Raw genomic sequence first — 14300 nt, 5'->3', positions numbered from 1 at the left:
ACCTCCAAACAGAAAATGTTTTCTCTAGCGGTCTCCGTTAAGAGTGCGTGGCGTACTTCCGGCTATTGGCAGGGGTATGACTTCCTCTATCCCTCTCGATACCTGGGCGGTCTCCGTTAAGAGTGCGTGACGTACTTCCAGCTATTGGCAGGGGTATGACTTCCTCTATCCCTCTCGATACCTGGGCGGTCTCCGTTAAGAGTGCGTGGCGTACTTCCGGCTATTGGCAGGGGTATGACTTCCTCTATCCCTCTCGATACCTGGGCGGTCTCCGTTAAGAGTGCGTGACGTACTTCCGGCTATTGGCAGGGGTATGACTTCCTCTATCCCTCTCGATACCTACCCCCCCCCCAAACGAAATTTGCTGCCGCCATTATTGGATGTATACAAAATCTAAACTTGTTTTTGACGAGTTCACTGCAAAATGTATGATGACAAAACATGCACATTCACCTAGAAAGGTTGTTGGAGAATGGACCCCTCCCGTAATTATTAACAAGATGTTCCCATCAACAAGAACAAGTTTCTTTGACACTATTGTCAGAATTTTGACAGGATGTTCTTGTCAATAAGAAGAATCTTTGGCACTATTGACAGAATGTTCCTATTACAAGAACAAGCATGTTGGTTTTTTGACAGGGTGTTTGTTTGATCTTGTGAGTAACACCTCATGAGTCAATAAACCCTAATATATCCTTACATTCAGAATAATCCATTTCTACCAAATGTTCAGGCAGACTTCAGGAAATAGTGTCCACCTTGGAATTGGTGTGTGATAAGGTTTTCAACCATTTCAAGTATTGCATGTACAGCAACAGGAATTGTGGGTAATATGTCAAAGGTGAAGGCCCCTGACTTTTAAACAATTTTGTCCAAACATGTTTTATGCCACAGGGTCCTGCACCTATAACATGTTACCTACAATACCTGTCCCAGAACATGCGTACTCGGCATGGTAATCACTAGGGGTGGGTTCTGGTACAGTGTACAGGTACAAAACCGGTTTTTAGTATTGGACCAGTCCGGAAAAACGGACCTGAAAAAATTTGGTGGACTGGATGTTGGATCTATTGGATAATAAACAGATTATATGATCTGGCATTCACACGTTTTGAGGCTTATCTGTCGAAGAAAACAACAAGAGTGAAGTATAGCATAGTCTGTCATTGCTACCAATTTTTACAGTCGCTCGTACAGAGGCAGTTAGCCTTGTAGGATTTAAAAAATTTGTTTTGAGTATCGTCCATTCACACTTTTTCACATACTGAAACAGGTCCAGGCCTGGACCAGATCCTCTGGACCTGAACCTGAATTTTTTACATACCAGTGCCCATCCCTAGTGAACACCATTACAGACAGGTTTTTAATGTTTGATATTTGCAGACGCTTGCTACAGGTGTTGTCCAGGTGTACCTGGCCCTGCCGGAGTCCCGTGGTGCCTGGACCAAACGCTGTGTCGGTGTGGCCTGTTTTGTGAAGGACAACCCCAAACGTTCATACTTCATACGAGTCTATGATGTTAAGGTCAGGGAATCGCTTCTTGCCTTCTGAATGTTGTAGGAGTTACCATATATTTCCACCGTTGACTGCTCCCATTTCAGCAGCATCACCCTCCCACACAGGGTTGACTATCATGGCAAGGCCTTACAATATCACATACCATGACTGTTTGTGTCATTAGCTAAATTTTCTTGCTGTTTGATCATGATATTTCCATTTTTCAGAATTTGTCATTCAAATTGGAATGGCAAATCTTTTTGAAATACAGTTGTGTAAAAAAATGCAGCAAATTACAAGTTGTACAATGTAGATGCCAACTAGGCCAATATTGGTCCCAACAATCATTTAGGCCCACTTCAAACAGACAACACTTATATAGTCGTGCGACTGTTATTGACTATTCGTTGTGGGCAACGGTTGTCTTTAGACATGCGTTCAGAGTATTGCGGGACACCCGCGGCGCAGGATTCCACTGCGGTGCGTGCATGTCTGACCCACAGTGACCTCTTGCTTGCAAATTAAAAATGGCGGGAGAATTCTTCATTTTCGTCATGCACCAGATTACCATTCTTTTGCTTGCAAACAAACATTGTCCCCAACAAAGAATGACACAGAGACGGGAAAATCTGGAATTAAACCCGGCGTTCGTGGCTGCCGGTGGTATTACAGATTACTACTAGTATCATGAAGGATCTAGCCACTGGTGGCGGGGCATTGCGCTTGAACAGGCAGTTTCTGATGACAAAAATACGTTTCCATTACTGACTGCATGTATATTTACGGAGAAAAATGCCCTCTCAAATAGAAAAAAACATGCTGCAGGCTTATTAGCATATGATCCAGTCCCGTTGCCGGCGACGATTTTTCTTTAGACATGTGAGGAATAGTCGCGGACCCCCGCTGAAGGGTCGCGCGACTGGGTCTGAGGTGGTCGCACGATGATTCCATAAAAACTCTCGCACGACTATTTTGATCCTCTTTAGACAGCCTAAAAATATCGTCGCCGGCAACGTTGTCGACAACAACAGTCGCACGACTATGAAAGTGTTGTCTGTCTAAAGTCGGCCTAAAAAGGCACCATTTATTGCTTAAAAAGTAATTTGTCATTTCCAAGGTTTATTTGCTCTAATAAATCTATAACATACAATGTATATCATTACTCATACATGGTACAAAACATACTTACATGGAGTGAAATTTAATGTATTCTTCATTTGGGTCATTTCTGTTACTGTAAGAGTCTTTGAAGGTTACACATATATTTCACAATATGTTCACTATGTTACACTAAGTAAAAGTGAACATCAGGTTTATGAATAAGTTGAACATAGTCTTCTTAGTACACACAACCTTCTTCTGAAAATGACTTGTCTGTCACCTTCTTCAGTGCATTATGAAGGAACAGTTTTTATCAGTGAAGGTGAACTTGTCAATCAAACTTACTTGTTGTGACCCAGCAGCTGGACAAGAATACATTCTCAAATGTGACATAGCAGCAGTAATGCAAGCATTTCTAGGATGCATCTTAATAATTTTACATTCTTCATTCATTGTTAACATTGGAATTTCTGATAACCTGCTCATCTGCTTTAAAGGCAAATGCAAAACATGTTTGTGGGACCACAAAGAAAAATGGCAAAAAAAGCAAAGTTTGCACCATATTTTGATGCCAACATCCTCTGGGGCAGCACTCTGGAACTCACTACCACAGCATATCAAAGCAGCTAGAATGCTAATTTAAAATTGACTTTGTTATGTTTCCTGTGTTATCTCATGTTAAGGTTTAATGTTAAACTTTTGATTCACTCATTCAGTAGTGTGATTTTATGTTATCTATTACTAGTATTAGTAAGTTAATCTGGTTTTGTACAATCTTTATGTTTGTGTTACTTAATTTGGTTTTGTTGAACTTGATGTACAATTTATGTTTGGGGTTTTCCCCCCAGGAGGCTTTGAAAAACGCTACCAGGCAATATGCTTCCACCCTGGTTAAATAAAGAATAAATAAACAAACAAACAAACAGACATGACATACCCACTTAATCAATATTTATCTGTTCATTACAATGCATGATAAACGAGGAATTGTAGCAGCCCTATTTACCATTGTTTAACAGATTGACGTATTGGTTACAGAAATGTGTGTTGATCTGGGAACAGGAGCTTTACAACCAGTTCAAGTACAACACAGCAGCACCTTACTTTCACACTTTTGCCACTGATGTAAGTATATAATACACATACTGTAATTGCAGAGATGTTTGCAGTGGTTTTGTATTGACAGTTTTTGCTTTGCTGTGACACAACAAACTCAAAACTACTGTGAAAATGTTTGTTCTGTCTTCAAGTCTACCCCCTTGTCTCAGTAGTACATGTAGATATTATTGTATACATTGTACAATATTATGATGTCTTGGAGGCACCTGTTATGGTGAAGACACAGGAATACTAACAAGTCACAAATTGACCTGATCTTGGACCATTGAATAGTACTCATTTATCAAGAAGTGCTATGTAACCAGATGGTAGGTATGCTTACTTCAGTGACAGTTGATCACTCCAGACTGAGTACTGTTCTGTCTGTCTATAGCACCCTTGACCATTTTTGTGAGTATCTGTAGTTTAGTTCTAACTGTCTGTCTGTGTGCCGAAGTTTCCATTACTGTTCAATAATTGAACAAAGACAGTTAAGTGATTCAGGAACTGATATTTTTACATCATATTATCATACAGGTACATATTGTACAAGCCCAAGTTTAAAATTCATCTTTATTCTACACAAAATGAATACATAATAGTACACACTAAAATCCTAGGACAGCCCTTTGTCTGTATACCAGGAGGGCGCAAGGTAATAAAAAGAAATACAAGGTATTTGGAAAGATTAAAAGCGTTTAAAACATTAACGTTACATTTCATAAAGTTGGACCCTGATGACTCACAACTACCGGTAGTTTCTTAGTTTCTGTAGATAAACAGTCCTGAAGTATAGTCCCATGTACATGTAGGTGTGTTTCTGGCACAGTAGATAGGATATAGGATGCACAAAGTGCCCACTTTCCCAGTCTACTTTAAGTTTAAAATTTTAATGTGTCTCACTTCATGTTCTTTGTAGCTGACCAGACAGAGTGACTTCAGCTTTGCAGTGTTCTCGCCGTACATATTATAATAATTTTTACACCATCTGTTCACAGTCAACAATGTTATGTCACTTGTGAAAGTTGTGATCTTCTGACAAAAAAAAATGCTAAGATCAGCAGGTTTCTGCCAGGTTTGGTCAGATGTGGAAACACGTTTATTTTCCCTCTAACAACAGTGTTGATAGAAGAGTTAGTTTTGTGTGTGGTGTTGCAGGACTGCCAGGCTGGGCTGAACTTTGCTGATGAGAGAGAAGCCCAGAGGTTTAAGAGGACCATCGAGGACAAGATCAGACAGAAGCAGCAGAAAAAACAAGGTTTTAGTACACTCCAATTGAATATCTCCCATTTTTTGCTTCATTTATTTTGTTCGTTTCAACAATAAGGATCAACCACAAAATGCTAACATACATGTACAATGTAGTTTTTTTGGGACCAAGGCTTTTGTGAGCTTTTCCATATACATTTATCAGGCCCACTTCAGACAGGCATCACTTATATAGTGGTGCGCCTGTTATTGTCTATCATTGTGGGCATCGGTTGCGGTGCGTGCGTGACCCACAGTGACCTTTTGCTCGCAAATTAAAACTGGCGGAAGAATTCTTTATTTTCGTCATGCAGCATATTATTATTTTTTGCTTGCAAACAAACATTGTCCTATAGATAAGACACATAGTACGTCCTCAACAAAGAATGACATCCTGAGGCCTGCACGAAGACGGGAAAATCTGGAATTAAACCAGGCGTTTGTGGCCGCCGGTGGTATTACAGATTATTATCAAGGAATAGGGGCACGGGAAGGATATAGCCACTGGTGGCAGGCATAGGACTGGAACAGGCAGTTTCTAATGACTACATGTACATGTATATTCATATATGCTAAGGGGTCGTGCAACTAGTTCTGAGGTGGTCGCACGATGATTCAAGGAAAAACCTTTGCACGACTATTTTGATCCTCTTTAGACAGCCTAAAAATACCGTCGCCGGAGACGTCATCGACAACAACAGTCGCACGACTGTGCAAGTGTTGTCTGTCTGATTCTTGAATCTACAATGTCTTTTATCAGATTTCAGGCATGGATAGTTTTCACCAGTACCATGTCAAAACCCTTGTTTTTTGTAAGTTGAGTTCATATTACCAAATAGATGTATTTTCTTATTTCAGAGAAGAAACGCCAGGCTCCATCTGTTCCAGGTATGTTGTTTTGTTTCATGCTTTCTTCTCTTTTTTCTGTTGATGGTAAAAACAGTATCTGTATTTATGTATAAATTTGTTGCAAGTACCTGGTGGGAAGAATCACGACCTTGTGTTTCGATGGTTGGATGTTTGATATGATCAGAAGGGTTTGTATATGGTGTTAACTGTTACGTTATACATGTATGTATCCTATATATATATATATATATATATATATATATATATATATATATATATGTCACAGTAGAGATCACGATCCAGTAGAATCGCGATTCTACTAGTACAGATCCAAACTCAAATGATCCTAAGATGTAGGAAACAGCAATAATTTTTTTGATAAACAATGATTTTATTTAGTATTAATGCAAACCTACTAACTCATTTCCAACTACACTCAAGCCTACTTGTGTCACTTTTACAATGTTAACTTCACTGAACCAACGCCACTTGAGTCACTTCTGCAACTTAATTCAAGGTACACTATAGTATATACATGTAGCATCACTTTCAGTTTCATGGTAAATTTCATGTGAGTATGTTTTCTGATAAAGTAATTTCTGATAAAGTAATTTCTGATTAAGTAGTGGCAAAAATCTTGTAATATGTGAAAGACACCAACAGGTGATCAAACAATGTTTCAGTATGCAAATTTCATGGCTTTGGAAGAACAATAACAATTGTAAAGTCATCAAACAGGTTTCAAGATATTAGTAGTACTCATAATTTCACACCTATTGAGTACATTTCACTAGTCAGGCATGTATGGCATCAGTTCACAACTTTTGAAGAACAATAACGGTTGTAGAGTGATAAAACAGGTGTCAAAATATCAACTTATTGCTGTTTCCTACATCATTTGAGTTTGGATCGGAGTTTCTCCAGGAGAGATCCCGATTGCAATCTGTACTAGTAGAATCGCCGATTGTCCTAGGACAGATCCCGATCGCAGTCTGTTTCCTATATCTTAGCATCATTTGAGTTTGGTTTGTAGTTTCTCCTAAGAGAAATCCCGATGATACTAGTACTAGTAGTAGAATCGCCGATTCTACTAGTACAGATTGTGATCGGGATCTCTCCTAGGAGAAACTCTGATCGCGATCTCTCCTAGGAGAATCGACGATTCTACTGGATCGGGATCTCTACTCTACTGTGACATATATATATATACCTTTCTGTGTTCAAACTTGTTTACCATGATCAGGTACCAAATTGGAGATCTGTAGGATCTGTTAGTATGGGCAATCTTAGATTCACCAAAAACTACTAGAAATACTTAAAGACAATCAACATTTTGCTGAAAAAAAATGGAAATCTCAGTGCTGCGCACTGATTTGCTTGTGTCAAGTAAGCAAAGTTCATGAATATACTACTACTAACATGGGTGCAATGGACATGCAGGGTGAAACAAGTCTAGAGGAGTTAGACATCGATACTGGTAACATGTCGTTCCATGATCCAACAGTGCCCACACCACAGCACATGAAGGTGGCGGATGTGAGGCCAGACCCGTCAGACAACATGGCTCTCAGCAAGCGCAAACAGGACAAGGGCACCATCAAGGGAGACAAGAAAAAGGACAAGAAGAAAAAATTAACCAAAGCAGACATCAGCACTCCCACAAATTTCCAGTAGGTGGTAAACTCACTTGTTCTTACTACTACAGTCAAACTTGTATAAGCGGCAACCTTTGCATAGCGGCCACCTGGCCAATGTGGTCAACTTTTGTCGGTCCCTTGGATTTTTCCCATTGACCTAAGCATTAAGAAATAGTCTATGGCGGCCAGGCTTTTAGCCAGGATTTTACCATAGGGAGTCCAAACTTATTCGTGAGTCGCAGTAAGTGACTATTGTAGGGGGTCTGGGAGCATCCATCTTCCATGGTGCAGAGTTTTTGATGATTTTAAGTTAAAATAGTGAATTCTAAGGAACCCTAAGAGGCAAAAATACTGTTACAGATGTCACAGTAGAAGACTGTGACCACAGATGACCTGTTAGCATCCCTGGTCAATCAGAATTTTATGCTTGTCAGAGGATTTTCTCCCCAGTGTAAGGGCGTCCCGTCAAATTTCTTGTTATTCTAAGAAAAGCGCTGTAACTTTTTGCAGAATGTTAGACTTTGCTAAAAGATTTCTTACAACCAAGAAAATGAATTGGTGTACCCTTAATACTCTGCAGATATCTTGCTAGAAAAGATATGTTGCATACACAAGAGAGTGAGCCTTTCATAGTAATATATACAAAAATAACTATTCATCTAAAGATAATGCTAGAGAACATCAGGTACATGTAACGTCTAGAAAAAGAAGATTGGTCCAAATTCCTGCATTTTTTTTGGAATCCAGTGGCCTTAACTTTGAGCTTGCACCTGTGGTTGATAATGTTTAGATATTTGAAGCATTTTTTAGTCTGTACCATGAATGAACTTTCCAATGATGCTGTCAATGATCTTGTTTTCCATTTTTCCTTCCACAGACATATAAGCCATGTTGGCTGGGATCCTAACACTGGATTTGATGTAAGTTCTTCCTCCAGGTCTTCCAATTTGAAATAAGTATGAATTAGAATACTTTCAAAGCTTTAATTTGTTGGCCTGAAAGGCAAAGAAAATAAGTTATACACATCAGGTACATGTAAGATTTGTCACTTCTCTGTGCAGGTTTTCACTAAAAAGATGATAATTGTTTAATGCTCTGATGTTGATTATGTTTACCTTCATTTCACCTTCTCCGAACAAAAAGGTCAATGACCTAGATCAGATGTCAGACATTATGGATGCTGGTAAAGTACATGGAGCACACACACACACAACCCTGTAGCAAGTGGCAGGACATAACTGGAGGGGCTGGTCACCATACAATATGAATGTGTTTGAGTAAAAACAGGTATAAGTGGTAAGTCTAGACCATGTGGAGGTTAACAAACACAGTTGTGTATTTGCCTGCAAATGTGACCTTTCTAGTTACATCTTGTTTTGTGGACTTCCAGATGACAAGCATGGACCCAGACCTGAAGTCACTGTTTGAACAAGCAGGAATCAGTCAAGACTTACTGAAGGACAAAGAAACCTCTAAGTTCATCTATGATTTTATTGAGAAGCAAGGAGGACTGGAAGCTGTCAAGAAGGAGTTTAAGTCCCAGTCTGGTTGGTTTTTCTCACACTCATGACTCATGACATGAGTTTTAGTGTCTGTTGCTGGCCTTCCTGCGAGGGTTAGACGTGCTTGCATTTTTGATGTTCAGTTTTAAGATCAAATTCTGTATAAATACATATCTATTAAAGATGCTCAATGTAAGATTTCTTGAATAAATATGAAAAAAAATGTATTATGGATAACAAACTCTTCTTGATATGACATTGACAGGAAACCTTGCAAAAGTGCAATCCAATTTGTGTCCCTATTGGTGCAGAAAAGGATTTCTGAATCTGTATCTGTATCTATATAGCCGGTATAACCGCCGTTCGGCGTAACACACCAGCTTCTGTATCTGTATCTATATAGCCGGTATAACGGCCGCTCGGCGTAACACACCAGCTTCTGTATCTGCAGGGGTCGAAATACACATACTTAACTTGCAATTTGCACATAATTTTTGAGATTTGCATGTAAAAATATTCTGAACTTGCAATATTGTTTGTCTGACGGGGATCGTCACCAGTCGTCAGTAGGTGTTATAAATAATCAAATTTGGCTTTGCTGCAAACTTACATGCTGATTATATGGATATCTTTCCAAAATTTCAAGTTCTGACCATACTTTCATGCGCCAATTTCTGTCAACCAAAAGTGACAGAATGGGCAAAATTCTTATCTGTCTTGAGCAACAAAATTCTGCCAAAGGACGGAATGATAGATGCTGGCTAGAACATTGCAGTATTTTGCATGTAAATTTTTCAACTTGCACGTAAAATTTTTGCCAACTTGCAATTTTGCATGTAGCAAAAAAAATGTATTTCGATCCCTGATCTGTATCTATATAGCCGGTATAACCGCCATTCGGCGTAACACACCAGCTTCGCAGGCATGCGGCGAATGAATCCAGAATGGTGGTGCATTTGATCGCAGTCTGTAATAGCAGCATTGTGTATTGTTGTAGGAGAGTCTCCAGTTTTGTAACATGTTGGTTTGGTTTTTTTTTTTTCAGGTCCTCCACCCCCACCCCCTCCCAGTCGAGGTGGTGCCCCCCCTCCTCCTCCCCCCTCTCGAGGCAGCGGTGGACCTCCGCCATTGCCTTCTCGAAATGCAGCAGTACCCCCACCCCCTCCCATATCTAGAGACCTCCCCCCTCCCCCCTCCCACTCCCCTGTTAGCCGGAGTGCTGCCCCCCCACCCCCTCCACCCATTAGCCACCACAGATCCCCAGGCCCACCCCCTCCCCCTCCCTCAGTAATGGGAGGTCCACCACCGCCACCCCCACCCCCACCAGGACCCGGTCCTGCTGTAGCACCCCCTCCCCCTCCTCCTCCACCCATGGGGGGACCTCCACCACCCCCACCCCCATCGTCAAGTCTGGCTCCCCCCGGTGGCTCGTCTGGTCGGGCAGACCTTCTGGCTTCCATCCAGAAAGGGAAACAACTGAAACATGTTGATGAGAGTCAGCGCCAGGCGCCCGTAGCTGCAGACCCCAGGGGGGAGCTCCTCAGTCAGATCAGGACAGGAATGCAGCTCAAACCGGTCAGTGTTACATGGGCCATCACAGGTCCTATTGTTTTTTGTTTTTTCATTTTGATACATATGTGCCGAAATGGGCTGTCAGTAATCTATCTGCACGATGTCCGCACGCATGCATGCCTGTCTGCAAGACGTCCTGTCTATTTGTACCTGCGGTGACTTGCCAATTCTGTAAATGGTCAGGATATAGACGCTATTGAAACGTTGTACGCAGTGTCATCAGTTCAAAGAGACAAATTACTGTGAATCCATCATGATTTATCAACTACAATGATACAATGTAGTTCCTGACTTTAAGTTTGTTGTGGGTTCGATCCTATAACTGTTTTTTTTACTTATTTTAAATTCTGCTTTTATTTTTTGCTTGGTCTTTGGCCTGGTGTGTATTTTATTTGTTGGCGGAAAATATTATAACTTGATTCAGATTATACAATTGATTACTTAATTTAAATGAGGCAATTTTACTGTCGTTGGATGTAAATTTCAGAAGCTAAGGTGATGTGAGTGTGTGTTGATTATGTAGATAGAGACCTTGTTAAGTTGTAACACATGACATGTTATTGTACCATCCTGTTACACCTGTGTCCAGGTGAGTGAGTCCGACTCTGCACCTGCAGCATCTCCCCAGCTGGATGGCATGGCAGGTGCCCTGGCACGAGCACTGGCTAACCGAGCCCAGGCCATCCACTCCAACTCTTCAGGTGTGTTAAGGAAGAAGACGGCTTCATTGATATGGAAAGCAAGAGGAAATGCTCTAAACATTTATGTCATACCTGTGATGCGAAAACGTTCGATACGCATGTTCCGGACCGTGTGATAACTTCCGTATCACACAGGTTCGAAAGTTGCATCACTCAGGCTTCCTTTGATTGAATCGAACCATTTCGAGCGGGCCGAGTGCGGCACGGTTGGCAATTCGAATACCTGATTCGGACATTGGAACATTGCTGTTGTGACACGGATGTCGGGCGATCCGACCCTTGGTTGGGCTGGTACCGAGGGTGATACAGAATACACCTGTTGTATTCTATATGTACATGATATTATATAATTCTGCATATTGAAGATATTAGTGATAGTTGTGTATTTTTTTTCAATTGCAGATGATGATGACGATGATGATGATGACTTTGATGATGATGAGGATGAATGGGACTAAAAGTGGTGAGTGTTGCAGTAACAATGGGCAGGTCAGACAAGTCACTTACTATATAAGATCAGGACAACTGGAACAAGAGATGCTGAGATGACTAGAAATAGAATTGGGAAATAAGTGTGCAAATAAAATATATTGTTAAGGAGTACACAACCGTCACAAGTGTCTTACTGAATCTGCAGTATATTGGTGGCGGAACTGTGGGCAGGGGATTTGACAGAACACTCAACAAATTTCATTGACAAAGAAACAAATCTTTTTAACTCTTTGTGTGTTTTGTTGTATCTTTATTCTAGTCATACTGGTACATTTTTCATGGTAATACTTTCAATACTTTTTGGAGCCAATTCTTTTAGTTAATGGAGAATCCATATACAATGTAATTGAATCAATATGGCCTAAAATTGACTTTGCAGACCAACAAAATGATTAGTTTCTCTGTTTGTAGTTCCAGGTCTCTTGCTGTGGTGCTCTTGGTGCATTCAGATGTGGTGTTTTGCCGAGTTCCCACATCCTAAACAACCAACATGCACAGCATCTAGTTCTGTTCAGGATTGCTGACGACTGGGTCACTTAATAGGGCCTGTTGAAGATTCTCTCAATCTTTGTGACTCCTTACTGCTCAATACATTTACAAGTCTGCTTCAGTATATATATGCATATCCAGGCCTGGTGAGTTAATAATAAGTAAGCAAGATGGCTGCAACTCTACAGCGTTTAATTTACAGAGTTATACATGTATTGAAACATGAGGAAATGTTGGCCCAAGAGGTCTAAATGTCAGATGGGACACATTTGTATTTGTAAAACCTCAACATACATGTACAATGTATGTAAATATGGGTGCAGTGAGGGGGTGGTACAGTACATAGTACATGTACATGCAATCAGCAGAAATTTGTTCTGGAGAATATAGGATTTGTTCATATCTTATTGACCATATTACCATATATACATTGCAATTTTCTTTCTTGATAGTCTTTAAAATTGATTTGTTATAGGAGCCCTATAGTGAGCAAATGCAAATAAGCAGTAGAATATAACTTGTTCTGATGATTTAATCATTGAGAAGGTAATCTAATATTTCATGTTAAAACAGATGCTTGGTCTGTATGGTAAGAGATTGCTAAGAATACATGTAGATTATTTTAGTTCCCTTATAAGACAGTCACATGTATAGTCTTACCTCATGATTAAACCATTATTTTATATTAACTTGAAAGTTCGTCTGTGTTGGTAAAAGTCATTCTTGAACTAGTTTAACTGTAATATCCGACACAAAAAATTTGACTTACCCAAATTCATATTCACATAGAATCACTTGGTCATTCGGTCTCACTGGACACTGTTAAAATCTTGGACACTTTTTTGCTAGAGGGAAGCCATCTACATCAGAGCTTTACAACCATCCCTGAACAGAGACAGTGGGCGCCATAGACTTCCTGCAACTTATGATCCACTGCTCACTGAGTCACTATCTGTATAACGTTATGTCATGACAGCAGTGGATTATTCATTCCTTGACGAAGACTGGTGCTGTTCAGTCAAAAATTTGGTTGTTTTGTGTTGGAAATTACACTGTCAGTTAAACTAGTTCAAGAATTATTTTATATTGTTGTCTTACCTTTTCTGGCCCTAATTTTCTGGTGGACGTAACCTGGTGTCCAGTCATCGCTCTAAGCTTTCTCTGGAGCAGACGGCCGCGGGTCTCTCTGCCAGCAGAGCATAGTTACCCAGACAGCAGGAAGCTTTAATTAACCCTTAAACTGCCAAGCCCGGATATATATCCGGCAACATAAACATGCCCTGTGTGCTGCACCCGGATATATCCGGGATAGCATATTCCTCCAAAGTGGCAGCTTTGCACGCATGTAGCGCACGAACCCCGAAAGTTAGGGACGTCGGCCTTGTTTGGAGGTTTCTTTTTGGAGGTCAGCGGCCAGCCCTGGCACTAATAGCATTTTATAGGGCTGAAACTGCACCAAAACAGGCCAATGCATAGAAGACCGGCATACTTTAACTCTGCATTGAACACAATACACGTACACTGTACTTCCCATCTTCTTCAACCCTGATTAGTTACTAATTGTTGCCATATTCAATGCACAACTGACCAAAATTTTATTTGCATGATGTTTGAACCTATGATTCCACAGTAAAGACAGAAAGAGGGAACATGTTGCTGGTTCTTATTCGAACTATATTCTGAGAAGGAGAAGACAACTAACTGGAGACAAAATACATGTCCAAACACTTTGGATCTTAGGGCACAGGTGATTTCAGTTGAAAAACATAACACATTCTAGAACTGATACTAAAGATAGTGGCTAGGCTATCAACTATCATCTACTATATTGTCCAGGAGGAGAAACCTGAAGAGTCTCCTAGCGCACACTTTACAGTATCAAAGAACAATAGCTTGATGTGATCATTTTAGGTATGATGTTCTATGGTCCAGGTGGAACATCACGGTTCTAGGACTCTTTATGCAAATTAGGCAAATATGGCCTGAAAGCAGCAGCTGAGTGATAGGAGATGGAAACTAGAGTTCCACAAACACATCCCTTCGCCAAATAATCATGCCTTTATTCAAGACTTTAAGGTCTCATTCAGGTATTGCTAATACCCCCCTCACATTAG

General features: G+C 40.4%; 1 protein-coding gene across 1 annotated transcript in view; it reads left to right on the top strand.

The window, feature by feature from the left end:
- The window catches only part of LOC118415944 (neural Wiskott-Aldrich syndrome protein-like), a 13560-nt gene extending 683 nt beyond the window's left edge, over positions 1-12877 (top strand). The window contains exons 2-12 of the mRNA XM_035820905.1: positions 1384-1524; positions 3637-3723; positions 4855-4954; positions 5803-5832; positions 7298-7463; positions 8308-8350; positions 8821-8977; positions 9978-10507; positions 11094-11205; positions 11608-11668; positions 12109-12877. Of these exons, the coding sequence (XP_035676798.1) occupies positions 1384-1524; positions 3637-3723; positions 4855-4954; positions 5803-5832; positions 7298-7463; positions 8308-8350; positions 8821-8977; positions 9978-10507; positions 11094-11205; positions 11608-11663 (1422 nt within the window). The 3' untranslated portion in view covers positions 11664-11668; positions 12109-12877. The remainder of the gene's footprint in view (positions 1-1383; positions 1525-3636; positions 3724-4854; positions 4955-5802; positions 5833-7297; positions 7464-8307; positions 8351-8820; positions 8978-9977; positions 10508-11093; positions 11206-11607; positions 11669-12108) is intronic.
- The last annotated feature ends 1423 nt before the right edge of the window (positions 12878-14300 follow it).

This window comes from Branchiostoma floridae, chromosome 5, assembly GCF_000003815.2.
Source record: "Branchiostoma floridae strain S238N-H82 chromosome 5, Bfl_VNyyK, whole genome shotgun sequence".
NCBI lineage: Eukaryota > Metazoa > Chordata > Leptocardii > Amphioxiformes > Branchiostomatidae > Branchiostoma > Branchiostoma floridae.
The sequence above is the reverse complement of the archived record's forward strand: the minus strand, read 5'-3'. Positions and strand labels throughout refer to the sequence as shown.